Source organism: Setaria viridis, chromosome 2, assembly GCF_005286985.2.
Source record: "Setaria viridis chromosome 2, Setaria_viridis_v4.0, whole genome shotgun sequence".
NCBI lineage: Eukaryota > Viridiplantae > Streptophyta > Magnoliopsida > Poales > Poaceae > Setaria > Setaria viridis.
The window spans coordinates 781315-801382 of record NC_048264.2 but is presented as its reverse complement, the minus strand read 5'-3'; the positions used below and the strand labels follow the sequence as shown (position 1 = coordinate 801382).

The window sequence follows — 20068 nt, the reverse complement described above, 5'->3', positions numbered from 1 at the left end:
GATGATATCGGCCGACTGGTGGAAGGCGCCTCGCCGATTCGATAGCTTTTCAGCGAAATCAGAGGCTGAGTCCCAGAAGAGGCAGAAGAGTCTCTGGCACCCGCAGCATATATCGAGTCAATGCGGATCCTGGTGTTCAGAGCTTTACGACACATGGCCGATCGTGCCAAATTAGCAAAAGCACATGAAGAGGAGAACTCCAATAAGCACTGAGCTCAAGAAGTGCACCAAAGAATCAGTTTCCTCGAAAACTCTCGCCCGGATATCGTCAGTGCCATAGACCGCCTCAAACAGCGAAGGGCAGAGCTTGCCAAGGAGATGGAGCAGGTGACCAAGGCTATAGCTGCCGAAGAAAAGAAACTCCAAGACCTCCCATCTGTCATCACCGATCTGAAGCAGGAGAGGCAGAACCTGACCCATGAAGCAATCAAACTTCATCGTCACATACCAGAAGTCCCTAGATCGGCTGACGATGACCAAAGAACTTTAGATTCGGCCGATCAGGTTCGGCAGCGAGTGATTGCAGCCATTAATGCCCTCCTTGGGTGAATTGTAAAAACACTAAATGCTCTGTACAAACATTTAATGTTCTTTTGCTGTTGACATACGAATTCAAACTGGGACCGTCCTCTGTTGCAGCTTTTCATTTAATAGTCCTTTATTCCGACGGGACGCGTTTTACCAACCCTTCATCTTTTCTTTCTATAAGTATATAAGTATGAGATCCCCGTATCGCTTCCAAAGGCATTCACACCTCACCTAGCCTCCTTTCCTCAAGTAGTTTGATTTCCATACTCTTAGAACAAGTGCCGAGATGTCTTCTTCTTGTTTCTCCGTCAATCAGATATGGAATCTCCCTCTGTCCCTTCGTTTGACGTTTCAATCAATCTGACGACGGGCGGTTGTTTGCTACTTTTCAGCCAAGATGCCTCAGCCCTGGCCTAGAACGAGCCATCGAGGTTATGCACTCCGACGAACCGCTGATGCAGACGGACCGAGATTTGATCAGGGCTCATCACGAAGAACTCAAAGATCATATCCCCGCTCATGTCCAGAAGATCTTGGACCATATTTACGCCAACTGTTCCAGGCGGCCGCCAATCGAGAAGAGTCACCAACTTCCTCATCAGGTTGTCTTCGAGGACGCTAGGGCAGGGACATCCCAATCGTCTCTCGACAGAAGCCACCAACTTCCTCGTCAAGTTGTGGTTGAAGCCGATATGGAGGACTTGGAGGGAAAGAGCATCCGTCTCTTAATAGAACTAGGCTGGGTCGAGAGAGAGATCAACAAGAATAAAGCCCAACTGAAGCGTGATTAATTAATGTGTTGGTACTTTTGGTCTAAGGGTGACTTGTACCATGTCGGCCATGTATCCTATTGTTGTACCGAATAATGAATCGGCTAGACTAGTCAAAGGTTTCATCCTTAAGGCGATTTCTCTTTGCATCGGCTGTATGGGCATGAGTCAATAGGAGTCGGCCACATCGTCTCGACACGGCATATCATCAACTACGCATCCACCCATATGCTGGGATAGTATCTCTTCAAATATCTTCCATTTAAGGCTCTTGTGAACTCCTCTCCTTCGATAGTCTCTAATATGTACGCATTTCCTGGAGCGCATTGGCCGATTCTATACGACCCTTCCCAAGTAGGTGACCACTTACCGAATTTGGAATCTTTAGACCCTATCGGCAGCACCAACTTCCATACCAATTCTCCTTGGGAGAATTGCTTGACCTTGACCTTCTTGTCGTACCACCTGGCCACCCTTTTGTTATTTTCTTCGATGCTGATCAGGGCCCTTAATCGCTGACCCGCCAAATCGTCGAGCTCTCCCTTCATGAGGAGAGAATAATCATCGGCTGTCAACTGATCCTAAAGTGACGTGCGTCTGGACCCCATCCTTAATTCCCAAGGCAATACTGCCTCGTGACCGTACACCAATTGATGAGGGGATATTTTAGTAGCTCCGTGGTAGGCCATCCTGTAGGCCCATAAAGATTCAGTTAAGGATGTGTGCCACTTCTTGGGTTGTTCTTCTAGCTTCCTCTTGATCAACTTGATTATCCTTCGGCTAAAAAGAAGTGTGTGTGGCCGTCGTATCTGCTCGCCCCCCTTATTGGATGATTCGGCCTGCCCGTTAGCTTGAGCATAATACGGAGAAGAATTCAACAATTTAATTCCCATATCGGCGGTGAACTCTTCAAACTCTCCTGACGTGAACATCGTCCCCTAATCAGTTGTGATGGTTTGAGGGATACCGAACTGATAAATAATATGGTCTCTCACGAAATCGACCATAGCGGCCGATGTCACGGTCTTCAAGGGAACTGCTTCCACCCACTTGGTAAAATAGTCAGTGGCTACCAATATGAACTTGTGCCCCTTGCTTGATGGAGGATAAATCTGTCTGATGAGGTCTACTCCCCAACCTCTAAATGGCCATGGCTTGATTATTGGGTTCATAGCCGAGACTGGTGCACGCTGCACGTTGCCAAACTTCTGACAATCTTGACATCCTTTATAATATTTAAAGCAATCCTCTCGAGTATCGTCGGCCAATAATACCCGTTGTTTCTGATCATCCACTTCATTTTGTGAGACAATTGATGAGCCCCGCACACGCCCTCATGAATTTCCCCCATCAGAACCTTTGCTTCTTCTGTTCCAAGGCACTTGAGCAGAACCCCATCAATCGTCCGGTAAAACAAATCATCTTCGAGTAACACATATTTTGTGGCCTGAAAATGCACTCGTCGATCCACCTTCCTGGACGGGTCTTTTAGGTAATCGGCGACCTCCTTTCGCCAATCGTCGGCTGCAAGCTCCAGAGTCATGGCACCTTGAATCGGCTGATACCCGGACGCGTGTTGGGCAAGCCTATTTGCCTCTTCATTGTAATTTCTGGGAATATGCTCAACAACTGCGGACTTGAATTCCTTTAAAAGTCGGAGGCAATCTCCATAGTAAATCCTTAAGACATCATCGTTGCATCCAGATCTCCCCGTCAATTGATCCACAATGAGCATGGAATCTTCAAAAATCTCCACCGCATCAGCTTTGATCTCTCTCAATAATTTAATACCTTTTAGGACGGCCCAGTATTCTGCTTGGTTATTGGTTGCGGATGCCTCTATTGGCAGAAAGAAATCATAACTTGCCCCCCGAGACGATATGAGGACGATGCCGATTCCTGATCCGGCCCCACATAAAGAACCATCGAAGTATAGGGTCCATGGAACTGGTTCAACGACCGCGACTTCCGGTCCACAATGCTGAGCCACGAAATCGGCCATTACTTGGCCCTTGACAGCTTTGGCCGATTCGTACCTTAAGTCAAACTCTGACAGAGCTAGGATCCACTTTCCAATCCTCCCTTTCAAAATTGGTAATGACAGCATGTATTTTACCACATCATCCTTGCATACGACTATGCACTCCGCCGATAACAAGTAGTGCCTGAGTTTGGTACATGAGAAAAACAGACACAGGCATAGCCGTTCTACTGGGGAATATCTTGTTTCAGCATCCAAGAGTATTCTGCTGACGTAATAGATTACTCGTTCCTTTCCTTCGAATTCCTGTACTAGCGCCGATCGATACCCTGTTCATCGGCCGATAAGTACAATCTGAATGGTTTGTCGACTTGTGGTGGGACCAACACTGGTGGTGAGATCAGACATTGCTTGATGTCTTCCAACGCTTTTTGTTGTTCTTCTCCCCACACGAATTCCTGGTCAGGTTTCAGTTTCAACAAAGGGGTGAAAGCTTGAATATGCCGGAACAAGTTGGATATGAATCTTCTAATAAAGTTAACCTTGCTGATTAGGGACTGCAACTCGATTTTATTCTGTGGGGCCACAACTTTATTGATGGCAGCTATAATCTTCCGATTGACTTCTATCCCGCGTTCATGAACCACGAATCCTAGAAATTGTCCAGCCGAAACACCGAAGGCACATTTATTTGGGTTCATTTTCAATCCATGCTTTCTTGTGCACTCCAGCACTTCTCACAAATCGGCCAGATGTTCCTGATGTCCTTTTAACTTGACCACGATGTCGTCGATGTAGATTTCCACCAAGACACCAATGAGCTTGTGGAAGATATAATTCATAGCCTGTTGATATGTAGCCCCAGCATTTTTTAGGCCGAAGGTCATCACCACCCACTCGAACAAACCGAGGTGGCCTGGACACCTGAAAGCCGTCTTTGAAATGTCTTCTTCGGCCATCAATATTTGATTGTACCCAGCATTACCGTCCATAAAAATGATGACTTTATGTCTAGCGGCGGCATCTATCAAAACATCGGCCGTCGGCATCGGATACCCATCCATCGACGTAGCCTGATTAAGATTCCTGAAGTCAATGCACACGCGCAGCTTTCCATTTTTCTTGTATATGGGTACGATATTAGAAATCCACTCGGCATAACGGCACTGCCGAATAAATCCTGCTTCTATCAATCTTGTGATTTCGGCCTTTATATCAGGAAGGATCTTAGGGTTGCATCGTCGTGCGGGTTGCTGATATGGCCGATATCCTGGTTTTATAGGCAACCGGTGTTCGACAATGGACCGGTCTAGACCAGGCATCTCATGATATTCCCAAGCAAAACAATCTTTAAACACTTTTAATAAACTTGTCAATTCACGCTTGTACTCGGGGTCTAGACTAGCACTAATATACGTCGGCCTCGGCTTACTACCAACTCCTAGGTCTACCATCTCCAATGAATCGGCTAACGTAAATCCGTGCCCAAGTTTCTCATCTTCCCGGACGAACTAATCCATCTAGTCTGATTCTTCAGAGCCGACTGCTTGGATCGGCTGTAGACCAAAATTGGACACCCTTAGGAAATCGGTGTCCCAAGTTCGGCCAGATATGCATTTGACATGTTCGCAGCTCCACTGTTGTGCATCGGCCGCGGCAACATTATAGGCGGAATTGGCAGTGACGATCTCGATGTTATCGCCGACCCACTAGACGAGGCACTGGTGCATTGTAGACGGGATGTAGCAATTCGCGTGTATCCAATCGCGACCGAGCAACATGTTGTAAGACCCTTTGCCATTAATGATAAAGAAAGTAGTGGGTAGGGTCTTACTGCTGAGTGCTCCACGAGCGGGGGACACGTTGCCTTCGAAGTCCTTAAGCATCATGTCTGTCTTGGTCAGATCGTCATCGCTTTTGCCTAATTTTTGGAACATAGCATACGGCATGGTATTGACATGTCCTTTGAGGAATAGAGCTTTGAGATGTTGCCGTTTGTCGCCTTCGGGTTTCTCAAAAGTGGCTGCCATTGGCTCCAAAGCCAATTGTGCCATTTGCTCCTCTATTCCTGTTGCGTTGTCCCGATCGGCGGGAGCCATAAACTCCATCGGCAAGATGAAAACCATGTTGACATCAGCTGTCGATCCATGATTGTCGTCTTCCTCATCGTTTTTTCTTTTGGGGCGCCAAACCCAAGACCTGTCGTCCTTCTTATCCATCGTCTGCCTCTGTTCTTCTTCTTGTTGTTCCCATTGGCGTAGACATTGGATTCTTCATTTTTGGGATTTGGTCAAGCCGTCTGGGCACCATCTAGGGTTCACTGGTTTGACTGGCAGTTTTGAACGTTCCCAGTCTGGTTCTCGCCCTAGGGGCTTTTCATCAGACACTTTGGCATCGGCCATCTTCTCTAGCTGATCACGTGCGCTGACCCTGCCCCCTGGTCGTTCGCGCTGGTCAACTCTGCCTCTCAGCCAATCATACTGGTCAACTCTGCCCTCCAGCCGATCACGCACTGGAAGGCGCCGATCCTCTTGTTCACGCCAGTTTCTGCTGATCGGCTCTGATCCTCGATCCTTGGAGCGTGACCTCCTGAAAGGGCAACCGCTTCGATACTGAAAGTTGCACTCGGGGCAATTATCGACTAATGGCAACCTGAGGTTGTTTTCCCAGCAATGAATGAAGAACGGGCACCGCAAGTGATCTTCGTGTCGGCGCATCATCTCTTCACGATGTCTTGAATTTTCCTGCTGCCGCTGGTACTTGTTGAGCAAGAATTGAGAGGTGATAGGTCTTTGTGATCTCTCTGATCCTTCGCCCTCGTCTTCGACCCATCTTTTTCCTTTGACATCCTCAACTGTAGCCTGATTTCTAGGGTCCACGGCACCACTTCTCTTAGCCGATTCCGACGTCAGCACCTTGGTCTGGAGTGCGTTTCTTCCTTTATCGACCATGTTAGTGGGGAAAGGATGCTGATTGATCTTCACTGGCTTTACTAGCTTTACCGAAACTTCAAACTTGAGCCTGCCTTGCTCAATGGCCGATTGTATTTGTTGTCGGAAGATCTTGCACTCGTTCGTGTCATGGGATGTGGCATTGTGCCATTTGCAATACTTCATCTTTTTGAGTTGCTCGGCCGATGGAATTGTGTGATAAGGTGAAAGCTTGATCTGCCCCTCTTGAAGAAGTAAATCGAAGATCTTGTCAGCCTTGGACGTGTCAAAACCGAATGCTTCTGGTTCCTTCTTTCCGAACGGGCATGATATCAGCTTTTTCCCATTTACCAATTCTGCTAGGTCAATTTCCGCCTCTTCTTCTGACTCAGATCCCTCCAAGTATGCCACCTTTTTCTGAAAGTTTCTCCACTGGTCGAAAGGGCGCATCTCCTGACCGGACAATCGATGGACAACCTGGCTTAAACTTTCAAACTCTTGGGAGGTGTACTTCTGTTTGATGTGTGGCAAAGAGACCTGGGAAGGCGATATCAGCGAGCTGAGCGTCAGTCAAAACTAGGGTGTAGCATTCACTTCTGATTTCTCTGAACCTCTGCACGTAAGTGGTCATCGGTTTGTCGCTCCTCTACCTGAGACTGGTCAGATCTGAGAGCTTCATCTCATGGACTCCTGCGTAGAAGTACTTATGGAACTGCTTCTCCAAATCGGCCCAAGTGACGATGGAATTGGGCGGCAGCGTAGTGAACCACTGGAAGGCCGACCCGGATAGGGATGATGAGAATAAACGCACTCGCAGAGCATCTTGTGTAGCGGCTTCTCCGCACTGGATAATGAATCTATTCACATGATCTACGGTTGATGTGTTGTCCAGTCCGGAGAACTTGGTGAAGTCAAGAACCTTGTACCGATGGGGAAACGGCAACAAGTCATAGGCGGGTGGGTATGGTGTCTTGTACGTATAGGTTTGTACCTTCGGCTTCAACCCAAATTGATCTTGAATCACCTCTGCTATCCTTGCTGTCCAATCCACTTGTTGCTGATGTATGACCAGCTGAGGAATCAGCACATGTTGTTGGACCGGCGGTGCGGTGGTCGGGTGATGGATCAGAGCATGCTGTAGATTTTGTGTTTGCATAGTCGGCTGAACAGCTGATAGTTGATGGTGCAGGGGGTTTGCCACTCCGTCGTATAGTATCATTGGCGTCGTACCCCTAATTGTTTCTGCAGAGTCTGCCCCCTGCCGATTTCTGACGGAGCCGGCTGATATTGTGGGACCGTCGGCCGAATGGCTGATTGGAATGGTGCTTGGACCGGGGGATTCCCGTAGCTGGTTGGTTGATCCGGTCTGGCTGTTGCTACTGCTGCCCCCCAAGTCACAGAATTTGAGGGTGGCGATTGCATGGAGGAAACTTGCACAGGCTGAGACGGCGCTTGTGACTGGTAGCATGGCGTGCCGTTGTACCCTAAGGGCATTGAAGCATTGTATCCTCCATGTTACATCGGTGTCGACTGAGGAGCCGAGTGAGATGTGCCTAGTAAAGCAGAGAAGCCTCTGACTGGAGCTACGATGGGTGGGGTGTACGCTGGTCCCTGGTACCCTTGAGCTACTCCGCTGACCAAGGAACTGATGACGGCGTTGTATACCGTATTGGTCGATCATAGCCTGGTAAATAGACTGTTGAATCATCTCAGATATTATTCCCGAGTCCTCAGCGATAGTGATGTGGTGGGAAGTTGGAAGAGGAGCTTTCATGACGGTCTCCCCGCTTCTGGTTCGACTAAAGGATTGCAAGCACGTCTTCTTGTAGTCTTCTAATTATCTTGCCAACTCTTCCTTCTGGTCGTCCTTGAGATCTGCTTCCGTAACTTCGATGACGTTGTCTTCGGAGATTTTGGCAGCTTTCGACATGCTAGATGTTGTTTCTGTCCCACCAGACGTGCCAAAAGTGTGTTGGCACTAAAAATCGGCCGAATAATCTTCAGCGTCGAACACACGACCCGAGAGAATCCGCTTAGCTCCTGTTTGGGTTATCGCCCTGGTGCGGTTCGTGTGACGTGCTAGTCAATCTGACCTGTTGATTGACAAGGAATAAACGTATTAAATTCCAGGGGTTTCGATCGGCTAAAGTTCCGATCTGTCTCGAAAAGCATATCAGCGAATCGGCCGATTTACTGTGGAGAAGACCGGCTATAGAACAACCGATGATCACGTAGTAATTGTAAAGAAACTGCTAGACTAAACTAAACAACACTACAGATGCAACACTTGAAATAGATCTAATCGTCTATGTGGTGATAAATAAGAAAAATAGTAACGAAGCTGACAGTTCGAATCTCAAGCTGGATAACTGGTGATAAAAACTAGAGCAATAGATAAAACCTATAATTCTAGTTAATATCGATAACTGGTGAATAAATCTAAATGAAACGACAGCGATGCGCCCGAAGTTGAAGCTTAGATATTACTCGATAAACGGAACATACCAATCGGCCAGAGATCATGTCGATGCAGCCCTGCCAATCCGTATGAACTCGTGAAAAGAAAAAGTTTTTTTAGCGAAGTCGCCGACTTGAAAGTAAAGTACGAGGAATAAGTAGATTTGTTGTATTGATTGATGTGTTCTTTACAAATCTCTAGAGATGGCTATTTATAGCCTGTTACAACCAATTTCCTAACCGACTCGGATCTATCTCTAATTTTAAACGATAACAAATATTTACAAACACAACTCGTATCGGAGTTGGTTATCATACTCCCACGGGCCAATCTCTTTCTTCAACTATCTTCTTCTCTAGCCACCTTAAGCCCATATTGGCCCAGCTACCCTAACCTTCCAATCGGCCGACCTTCATCAACTCCGTTCGCCAATCGGCCGAAATACTGTAGCGTCAATCGGCCGATTCCCAACTGTAGCTTCTAATCCGCCGCATCGGCCAATCTTTTCCTTCTCTGACGCTGATTCAAAACACATGTCAAAATCTGGCATCAACACGGGGGAAGGAAGGCGCGGTGCATGAAAGGAAGGGAGCGGTGTGCTGGAAGAAAAGGGGCGGAAGGAGGAAGAAAGGATGGTGAGAGTTGACACTGATAGTTGGGGCCCACCTGTCGGCGAGAGGAAGCGGTTGCTGCGCTGCGAGCGGGCTGGCACGAAAACGGGCCGGGGAAAGGGAATCTGGGCCTGCGGAGCTGGTGCTGGGCTGGAGGAGAAGAAAAGGACTTGGGCTGGAGGAAAAAGGAGAAGGAAGAATGCGGCCCAAGAGGAGAAAGATAAGAAAGAAAAGGAAGGATTTTGAAATGGAAATTGAATTTGAGATTTAAATTGATTCAAACACAAGCAACCAAAAATTATGCACAATGAACTCCTATGATAAATTAATTTAATTTGAGAAATGTAAATTTAAATGCCTAGAAATTTAAATGACATCCTAATTGAGCAATTTTTAGTGAATTTGAATTCTTGTAAATTTTTAGGTATTAGACTAGTACTGGTTGGAGCGACCACCCGTACGGTACTAAATCCTCTAGTACTAGGTGGGCTCTGAAGGCTCCCAACAATGGAACCGGTACTAATTTCCCCTCTACTACCGGGTTTAAAAATAACCGGTACTAAGGCTAGGGATGAGATGTCATATTCCTAGTAGTGTTCATTGTAACCAACTTACGAAGACATTTATTTGAGAATTTAGTTGCACACCTGCTTTGTCTTTACTAACTACTGGAGGTGTCTTTCAAAGCTCCTTGAGGTAACGCTACGAGTTGTGTTCTCGTAATAATCAAAGAAAAAGATTTTCATGAGATTTTGAGGACCAATGGTGGTCACCCTTGGATGATGAGTGATTGACAACGTTGTGTTGGTTTGATGTTGCTCTTAGCTTGTGATGTGCAGGTGTAGGATGCGACGTGGCGATCGACGGCGTGCGGTGAAGGTCAAGCGAAAGGTTCATGCCGATGGACCAAGGGCGGTGAGGGATGAACGCGAGTAGGCTTGGACCGATGGACCCGAGGAGTCCGGGCGAAGTCACGAGCGGTCCACATGGTGCACGGAATGGCAAGAGGGCATGTTAGGATGGAGGCGGCGTCGGTCAAGTCAAGCTGGAGGCTTGGTGGAGGTCGGACACGCGTCGACATCGTGGAGGTCGCGTGGCGGCCAAGCAAAGATGGACGGTTTGGGTGGTTTGGGCCTCAAAACCATCGCGCAGGCAGGTTTCCCGGTTTGGGCCTCAAAATCGGGGGCGAGCCCGGTGCGGCCGGAGCTTCGAGAAGGAGGGCACGTGGCGTCATCGCGAAGCTTGCGTCGAGGCGAAGCAAAGTCATGAAGGCGGCGTGTCCGTCCGACGCGCGGATAAAAACTTTGACCAAAATGCCCCTACGTGGGTAGTTATCTTAGTTGTAGCTGTAGGGGTAGTTTTGTCTTTCATCCTAGACTATAAATAGGGATGGGGGGCTGGTTATTTCAGCAACCTCTTTTCTTAGCAACTCATTATTTTTTGGCTTAGAGGCTAGTCATGTGCTTAAAGTGAGAGGAGAGAGGGAGATTAGAGAGTGATTACTCTTTTCTCTTGATTTCTTCATCTTTAGTGGGTGGATGAAGGGAGGAGGCTAGTCCTCATCTTGTATAGAAGATGTTTTCGTGATTTAGCTTAGTTTGTTGTCTCAAATCGTGCTAAATCTTTGTTTCCCGAGCGTTTTTCTTTTTCCCTATTTTCGGAACTATTTTTGGGGAAGTTTCGTTCATCACGTTTGAGCCCGAATCTTTTGAGATTGGTTGAAGGGAAATGTTTCTAAGATCTTGGAGAGAGCATCTTTGATATGATCCCCTTCTAAATCTCTCACGGATACAGCTTGGATTTTGAGTTTATCCCAAATCGTGTTCTTCGCGTAGGGTTTCGGTTTTTCTCCAAATCCGCGATGAATATTTGAGCATTTTGAGATCTTTTTCATGGATCTATTAGCCCTTGGGGTTGCGCATCCATGGCTCAAGTTTTGTCTCGATTCATGGAGTATTGAGGATAGATTTTTGAATTGAAGTTCGAACCGAGTTCTCGGTGCCTTTTGTTTTCTTTCTGTTCTTCAGGTCGAGCAGCAGACGAGAGGTCCGTGATGGTGCACGCAAATCTGCACCAGAGCAGCAGGCCAGCAAGTTGCGCAGCAGGCCGGGCAAGCCGCACCGCAGGCCAGCTCGTTACCTGGGCCGGAACGGATCTGGTGGCCCAAGCTGCAGCAGCAGGTGCTCGCGGGCCAGGCTTTCAGCAATTCCAGGCAAGCACCCGCAGGCCATCCAGTGGCAGCAAGCCGGCCACTCACGCAAGGAGCAGATCGCTACAGTGAGCTCATTCTTCTGGTCTTTTATTTAATTCACGCACCTGGGTAGTTAATTCCTTTTAGCTACTAAATTAGTTTTAAATCTTGCTAATCATGCTGAGCTATTTAAATTAACTGTTTCTTCTTGCATGCTTAGTTTATTTAATCAATTGCTAATCCTTCCATGCCTACTTAAGTAAGTGATTAGTAGTGTTCTTGTTTTGTCTCATCTGTGCAAATTTGATAGAATCGATTCATGCTATATTTCCGCTATGATTTGTGCGTCTCTTATCGTTCCTAGGGTGAGCCAGTCACGAGTTGACTTGCGTCATCTTAACGATTGAACGCACCGTGTGCTTTGGGGTTGCGTTTGGGACATAGACCTTGTTTTCGTTGAGAATTTTTATAGGCTCCCATTCACCCCCCCTGATCACCCTTTCGGTCCTTCAGATTTAGTGAATTATTTGTCATTAGTTTTTTTTCCCCGGATAGCAGCCCTGCAGGAGGTTTTGGCAACACAGCCTCGTGGTCATCTTTGGTGACTTGCATGACTGGTTGCCTGATGGCCATGGACATCAAGGTATATCCTCCTTTGTTGCAATCTTTATGGCCCTACTAAGAGTCGCACGCCGACGTGTTCCTGGGGGTGCCGTGCCAAGGAGGACGACAAGTCTCGCTTCATTTACATGGGTTTGTGGGTGACAGTGCTGTGCCCTGGAAACAGATCCCTTGCACAAAATGAAGAACTCCTGAAGGCCAACAAACTAAGACCCTGACCATAAAGACCTGCCACACCATAAAGCTTTACGTCATTAACCACTACCGCAATCCAGTTTAACCTTGACTGAGAAGCCCACAGATGAGAATCTTATGTTTATCAGGCATTTGTTCTTGGTCTCTCGACTGTAGAGGCTGGTGCCAATGCTGCAGAAATGCATAGTTTTCAAATTAACATCAGCTGAGCGATTTTCCTTAGTAAACATTTGTTACTAACCAGCCACAAAGCCAACGGGATGCTGGCTAACCAAATAGACAGAAGCACATAAAACAAACAGATACAGAGCTAGCCAATTTTGATTCCTGCTGGATACCTTAATGGTCAATTTTGATCAGATTTCAAGAAAGATGTGGAAAACAACAAAATAATGCATGACTGCTAGCCAATTTCATGATTTAGGAAAATTCTTTACATAAAAGGATCAGATTCTTAAATGTAACTGTGATATGAACTTGTTGTGCTTGAGTACAGAAACCCTCATCAAAGATTTCATGCTTGCCAACTGAAAAAATACTACTCAATCTGAATATTAGAAAAAACCACAAATAAGCAAAGCTGCACATGTTAAAAAAACGGAGGCAGGATGCATGAGTCCCTTACTCTAGTACCTGGAGTGCAGGAGGCAGGACTTGAGATGAATAGTGAAAAGCCCCTTATTTGCCCGCACAAACATCACAGCAACACCATCCGCAAACCTCGATGACTCTGCAAGTGAGGGTGTGAACACGTCACTCGAGGAACCTCACAGGTGCACGTGCACTTTAAATTGTGAAGTAGAGTGAGTTCCTTATAAGCGCACTTGGCCCCAAAGTGAGGGTGGTCACAAGTGCACGTGCGCTCTGTCTGACCAGTCAATTTGCCAATCATGCACGTTGGAGCGACGGCATAGTTTGGCGTTCTTTCAATCGCATCCCTCGACCGCAAAACCACTCAAGCCTCAACTTCTAATACCAGTGCAAATGACGGTTTTAGATGACCTAGTGCCCAGATGGCGTGTTGACCGGGTCGTCATCCTACCTGATGCATATTTCGTCCTTATTATATACTCCCTCCATTCTCTTTCGATAGAAAAACAATCCTAGCTATCATTCTACTTATCATCTATTTAATCATGACATTAACTAGTCCTCGTAAATAAGCGTTTCATTAAAGTCTAGACTTCTTGATGCTTATGTTGCCAATCTCGGTTGGAAAAATGAAGAGTCACGCATCAGACCCGAGACAACCATTAGGTGAATGAATAGTTGGACTGAAATAAAATTATCAAAAGAGAATTTTTCAGATTTGTAAATATACCTATCAACAGCAAACGAGGGAGTACAATTATAGAAGAAAAAAAAAAGGTTGTGAACACTGCGCCTATTTGGTGGTTCGTCAAGTGCATCACAAATCAAGCACGTTTCAGCCAGCTTTTCTTCTCCCTTCTTTCTACTGCCGATCCTCTCTGTAACTTCTATGCAACTTCTTTGCAGTCAAGCATCCTATTATTGTTGGACTTTGTGTTCGACACTAAAATTAGGAGATACTCATACGGACTGTCGGTACCTACAGGCACGTTCAACAGTTTAGACAGCTGTTATTCATGTCTTAGAACAATATGTTAAACAACCTATATTCATCGATCTAAAAGCCAACAAATCCTTAATGGGGCTGTAGTTAATTTTGAGGGAGTTCCGGAATAATTCGGAGATTTCTCCAGAAATTTCCGGAACAGTCTCCGGAACTATTTAACAAGTTCATTTTAAGTGTCAAATTTTCAGATTCGACTATTCACTCCCCTCTAGTCGACACTCTAGATCCTTTCACCTGTTTGGTTCCCATGGACTAAACTTTAGTCCACTATTTTTTGCACTTTTAGTCCCTAAACACCCCAACACGTGAACTAAAGTTTGGACTAAAGGTTTTAGTCCTCTAGTCCATAAAACTGGACTAAAAGATGTTAGGGATACCCCTGCCCCTCCTTTATTGCCCTCCCTCCCATCCAGGTCCCTCCTGCCCGCCGCCGCGTACAGCCCGGCCCCCGCCGCCCTCCCGCCTGCTGCCCCTGCCACCCTCCCGCCCACCACCCCTACCGCCGACCTTACTCCCCGCGGCACCTGCACCTCGACGGCACCGGTGAGCTGGAGGACCTTCGCCACAACATCTCCAGTGGCCTACTTCCGCCGCCACAGATCCAGGTAGCTCTCCTGCACGAGGATGTCCTTGGCACACTCCTGCACGGATGAAGCGACCTCCGCCTCGGAGGCGGTGGCAATGGCGAGGAGGGCCTCGGTGCGGCGGATCTGGTGCGGGCTAAGGCGGCGAACGTGGAGAATGGTGACGACGGTGGTGGTGAGGGTCGCAGGGTTGGTGGGGTCCGTGTTGGGCCTAGAGACGGAGGAGAAGGAGATGGAGGAAGGACTGCACATCTTCAGCGACTGCATCACGACGGTGGTTGGTGAGGGGTGCGCGGTTGGAGGAAGCACATCTTGGACGACTGCACCTTGGAGCCTCACACAGTTCCGGAATTTATCGCGCGGCCATTGTGCCAGTCAAGTTCGAGAAGGTGCTCAAGGTGAGCTTACTGCATGGTGGAGGCCGACGCCGAGGCAGTCCGCTGAGCGGACGCCGGCGCCAGCGACAGGGCCACGCCGAACAGCAACACCACTAAGGCTATGCTGGCAACGACCCCCATTGCTCAGCAGCTGCTGTTGCCTCGTTGCTCTGCTCTCTGCTCTGCTTACACATTACTACATGCGTTCCACTTGTACTGTTGGTCCAATCATCAGATGCGTTGCCTATTGCCAACTTGCCAATCTTTTTCTTGTGCAAATGACAGTGGCACATGCTCTCTGTCTGACCAGTGACCACATGCTCTGTTTCTCGGAAAAGCAGGCAGGGTGCTGATGCTGAGCATGTGTTCACTTGCACATGCTCTGTCTGACCAGTCAACTTGCCAATCATGCACGTTGGAGCGACGGCCTAATTTGGCATGCTTTCAATCGCATCCCACCGCAAAACCACTCTAACGGGCTGGGGCTGTTTGGCTTCGAAGTTAAGGGTTAATCGGCTGGGGCTGTTTGGCTTCGAAGTTAAGGGTTAATCCTATCACAACGAATATTTAGATACTAATTAGAAATATTAAATATAGTCTAATTACCAAACTAATTACACAGATGAAGTCTAATTCGTGAGACAAATCTATTAAACCTAATTAGTTCATGATTTGATAATGCAGTGCTACAGTAACTATTTGCTAATGATGGATTAATTAGGTTTAATATACTCATCTCGCGAATTAGCTTAAGAATTATGCAATTAGTTTTATAATTAGCTCATGTTTAATCTTTCTCATTAGTATCTAACCTTCGAGGTGAGGTCCAATAACGTCGTGAGGTGACGTCCAATAACGCCGTGTTGCTGTGATTCCGGAGTCAAGTTGTCGTCAAAATATGCTTGCCCGGTGGTGGTGGGTGGCATCATGGGTCACGCACTGCACGCTTGTCACCTCGGGTTGCAATCATCATGGGTCCCATCTCTCTTTTACAATTTTTTTTTGTTTTTCCTGCAGCACTGGACACATTCAATAATTCATAACACATGATATGTTCCTGCCTGGTGGTGAGGATAGGATTGGGAGGGACGTGGCGTATCTGTCAACTTCTTGAGACCTATATCTCGATCTAGACACAACAACCCTCGATCTACCTCCGTTCATGCGCCATGGAGCGAGCCATGGTGACCGCGGCGACCGGAGCGATGAGCTCCGTCCTCACAAAGCTGGCGGAGCTGCTCCTCCAGAAGTACAAGCTTGCCAAGGGGGTCCGAAAGGACATCGAGTTCCTCATGTCAGAGCTCAGCGTCATGAATGCCCTGCTCTATGAGATGGCAGACATCGAGAAGCTCGATGCCCTCAACAAGGTGTGGCGGGATAGGGTGCGGGAGCTGGCCTACGACGTCGAGGATTGCATTGATCTCTCTGTGGCCCGGCTCCATCGTGTCGGCGGGTTCTTCGGCACCAGGCAGCTGGCACGGAAGCTCAAGAAAATCAGAGTGTCTCTTCATATCGCTCACGAGATACAAGAGCTCAAGGCTCGTGTCATTGAGGAGAGCGATCGACAGAAGAGATACAAGCTTGATGGCCTCATCGGATCCAGCTCCGATGCTTCTCGTAATAAGGTTGACCTCCGAATGTGCACGCTTTGGGAGGAGACGAAGAATCTCGTCGGACTCAATGGACCCATGGATGAGGTCATCCGCTTGTTGATGCCTGGAGACAAGTCATCGCGGCAAGTCAGGACTTTGTCCATCGTTGGGTGTGCAGGCTTGGGCAAGACCACTCTCGCCAAGCAGGTGTACGAGAAAGTTCAAGGCCATTTTGAGTGCAAAGCCTTTGTATCGGTGTCTCAGAACCCACACATTAAGGATATACTGATGAAGATTTGTTCTCAAGTTGGAGCAACCCCAAGCATGGCGGATGATGAGCTTCTTCTCGTCAACAAGCTCCGAGAGAGACTCCAGTACAAAAGGTGTGTTTCTTATTTCGACCCTATGTCCCTATCTTCCTTTGTCTATAGTGATGTCTGGGCTCACCTAGTAGAAGCACCCAGCCACAATAATCTTAAAACTAGAAATTATCACATAATTCGGTAGGAAAAGAAAATATACACATAAACCTTTATTATGAATGGCTCTGATCCGTTGGCATGATCCTCCTAATATACAGCCTAATATACCACATGCAACTAGGATCTGATTCTTCCGCTTCATATGTCACACCCAACTTAAAAACAAAAGTGCTACCTATATGTATGCCACGATCTAGTTTCATATATTATTTAATTCTGAAAAATAAAAAATTATTTCTGCTATACTAAATTTCCTGTAAAGAAAAATAAATGTTGAAAAAAATTTAAAATTATAAGAAAATCGTTGTTTAACTATTCCTTTTAGTCACATCCTGAAATTCAAAAATTTCAGGGTGTGACATCACAACAAACATCCTCAGTCAATTGGCAAACCAAAAAAATAAAATAAGAAGAATATATAAAGCATGTTGTTTTTATCTTACGGACACTAAAATCTTCATGAGCTTAAAAGCATGTTGTTTCAAGCCAATTTGAGATACATAAGCATCAATCTTCAAGATCTTAAAAGCATGCCTTCCGACTCTCTTAGAAAGATTCATAACTTTTCTATATCTTGTATATGGAAAAAATGATTAACATATATTTGTGTTCATTTTAACTAGAATAGTTGTATTTTTATCATAATGCAATATGTTTTCATTTTGATTACTATTTCACCATATCAAGAATGAACCATTGCATGCATAGTTTTTCCCTTACAACATATAGTTTATCAAATCAGAATCACATATTATGGCAGGTACATTGCTGTAGTGGATGATATATGGCATTCCGAGCCATGGAAAATCATTGGACAAGCATTGGTCAGAACTAGCCCTGGTAGCATAATAATCGTGACAACACGTTTGAAAGATGTGGCCCAGTCATGTTGTTCTTCTCACGGTGGTTGTGTTTATGATATGAGACCTCTAGACGACAACGACTCTAGAAGGTTGTTTTTCAAAAGAATTTTTGACTCTGAAGATAAGTGTCCTGATGAGTTGGAAAGTGCTTCTAAAGATATACTGGAAAAGTGTGATGGCATACCACTTGCAATAATTTCGATGTCCAGCTTCTTGGCAGTTGATGTACCAAAATCTGCTAATCACTGGAACAAGGTGAAAGAATCTATAAGTTCACCATTTCCTGGAAATAATTCTGTTGAGACCATGCAATCGGTATTATCACTCAGTTACTTTAATCTCCCACACCATCTGAGAACCTGCCTGTTGTACTTGAGTGCATTTCCAGAAGATTGGTTAATTAACAAAGATCATTTAATAGGCAGATGGATTGCAGAAGGATTTGTTAATGCAGAACCAGGAGAGAGTCTATATGAAGCAGGACTAAGGTATTTCAATGATCTGATAAACCGGAGCTTGATCCAACCATGGGATCAGGAGAGAGGCGTGGTGCTGGGCTGTAGAGTTCACAATGTCATCCTTAATTTCCTTGTGTCCAAATCAGTTGAGGAGAACTTTTTTAGTTTGTCGGGCCCATCCGGGCTCCCAACTTCTCTCCATAGCAAGGTTCGTCGTCTATCTCTTCAGAATAGCTACCAAGAGAATGTAGTTTCATGGATAAAGTCTATTAAGCCTTATGTCCGGTCAGTTGCATGCTTTGTGAAGTGCAAAGAATTGTTTCCTCTTACGGAATTTGAAGTTGTACGTGTGTTAGACCTGCAATTATGTAGAGCATTGACAAATGTGCACCTTGCAAATATAGAGGTGTTACTTCAGTTGCGGTATTTGAACATTTCAGGAACAGGTGTCAGTGAGCTCCCTGCTGGAATTGGACAAGTCCAGAATTTAGAAACATTGGATATAAGACGGACTCAAGTGAAAAAATTGCCGTCAACTATTGTTCGACTTGAAAAACTGGCACGTTTATTCGTCAGTTCAAATGTCAAGTTCCCAGCAAAAGGCTTCAGCAAGATGAAAGGATTGGAACAACTAAAACGTTTCTCGATCGACGGGCAACCACTCAGCTTTCTAAAAGAGCTAGGCCACCTTACCAACCTGAGAACCCTGGAAGCTGTTTGCGATGGCATTCTCGATGTCAATGATGAAGGTAGAGGGTGGGGGATCTTCACTTCTTCACTCCAAGCACTGTGCAGCCATAAACTTGTGGATGTTAACATATATAGGGCGACAGTTGATTCGCCCCCCATCCCCATGGATTCCTCGTTCCCTGCTCTGCAAAGTCTCCGAACATTTGTCATTTCGCACATCAGCAGTCTTCCTATCTGGATGGGCTTACTTGTTAATCTCGAGCTCTTAAAACTCAGAACTAAACGATTCACTCCGGAGGATTTGCGAGTGCTTGGAGGCTTGCCGGCTCTTGAGACTCTTATACTGTATCTTGCAGACATACATGCAGGTCCTTTCACCATCCGAGGACACGAATTCCAGTGCCTCAAATCATTCAGGGTGGGCCAACTCTACCAAATTCTGTTTATGCCTGGTGCTATGCCTAACCTGAAGCGCCTCGAAGTTGGACTCGCCTTCACCACGAATAGTTACAGCGATCTTGGCATCCAGCACCTCGCCAGCCTCACTAGGGTCGATGTGGATATCCATGCCTGGTGTCACCATAGAGGAGCCGTCGAAGATCTGGAGGCCAAAACCCGGAGCTTACTTGGCGCGCATCCCAATCGTCCCACACTAATCTTCAATACAGACTTTCTTTTGGAAAAATGAATAATAAGCATTAGCTTCACGATGGCAAGGTAATACAATAATTGTTCCTAAGCCACGCAGTTTTCTAGATTTATTGAAGTTTTTCTCTTCCTTCCTTTACATGCTCCGTTGATAGTAACTAGTTACTGTTCTTTTTGGTGAACAAAGCAGGATCCTTGTCGACCAGTCTTTCGGTTCGTCCGTCCAGTCTTGTTTATCAGTGAGGGTACATCAAGCAACCAACATGTGTTTGGTCAATTTCATCCGTACTATTTGCAGACTTTCATTATTGATAATCCATACATGAAAGTTGTTTAGTTGCTCCACTTCTGTTGTTCTTGAATAAGAAATGACATCCATTATTTGCTCCGCCAGCCCCATCTGTTATGTTCTGCTCCATGCAGACAAACCTTTTGGGCTGCCTCCATTGTAACCAACTTATGAGGACATTTATTTGAGAACTTAGTTGCACA

General features: G+C 46.3%; 1 protein-coding gene and 1 pseudogene across 2 annotated transcripts; both read left to right on the top strand.

Annotated features, from left to right (window-relative positions):
• Positions 1-12494, top strand: part of LOC140221766 (disease resistance protein RGA5-like) — a 22223-nt pseudogene extending 9729 nt beyond the window's left edge.
• LOC117843334 (disease resistance protein RGA5) lies at positions 10708-20068 on the top strand. 2 transcript variants are annotated; one of them, XM_034723906.2, is made up of 4 exons: positions 10708-11555; positions 15861-16818; positions 17678-18446; positions 18679-18878. In XM_034723906.2, exons 2-4 carry the CDS (start codon positions 16013-16015, stop codon positions 18727-18729), a joined length of 1626 nt encoding a protein of 541 aa, XP_034579797.1. In that variant the 5' UTR covers positions 10708-11555; positions 15861-16012; the 3' UTR covers positions 18730-18878. The 2 variants fall into 2 exon arrangements, with proteins under 2 accessions (XP_034579797.1, XP_034579795.1); XM_034723904.2 differs by adding an exon at positions 19767-20068 and having other exon boundaries at positions 10709-11555; positions 17678-19645.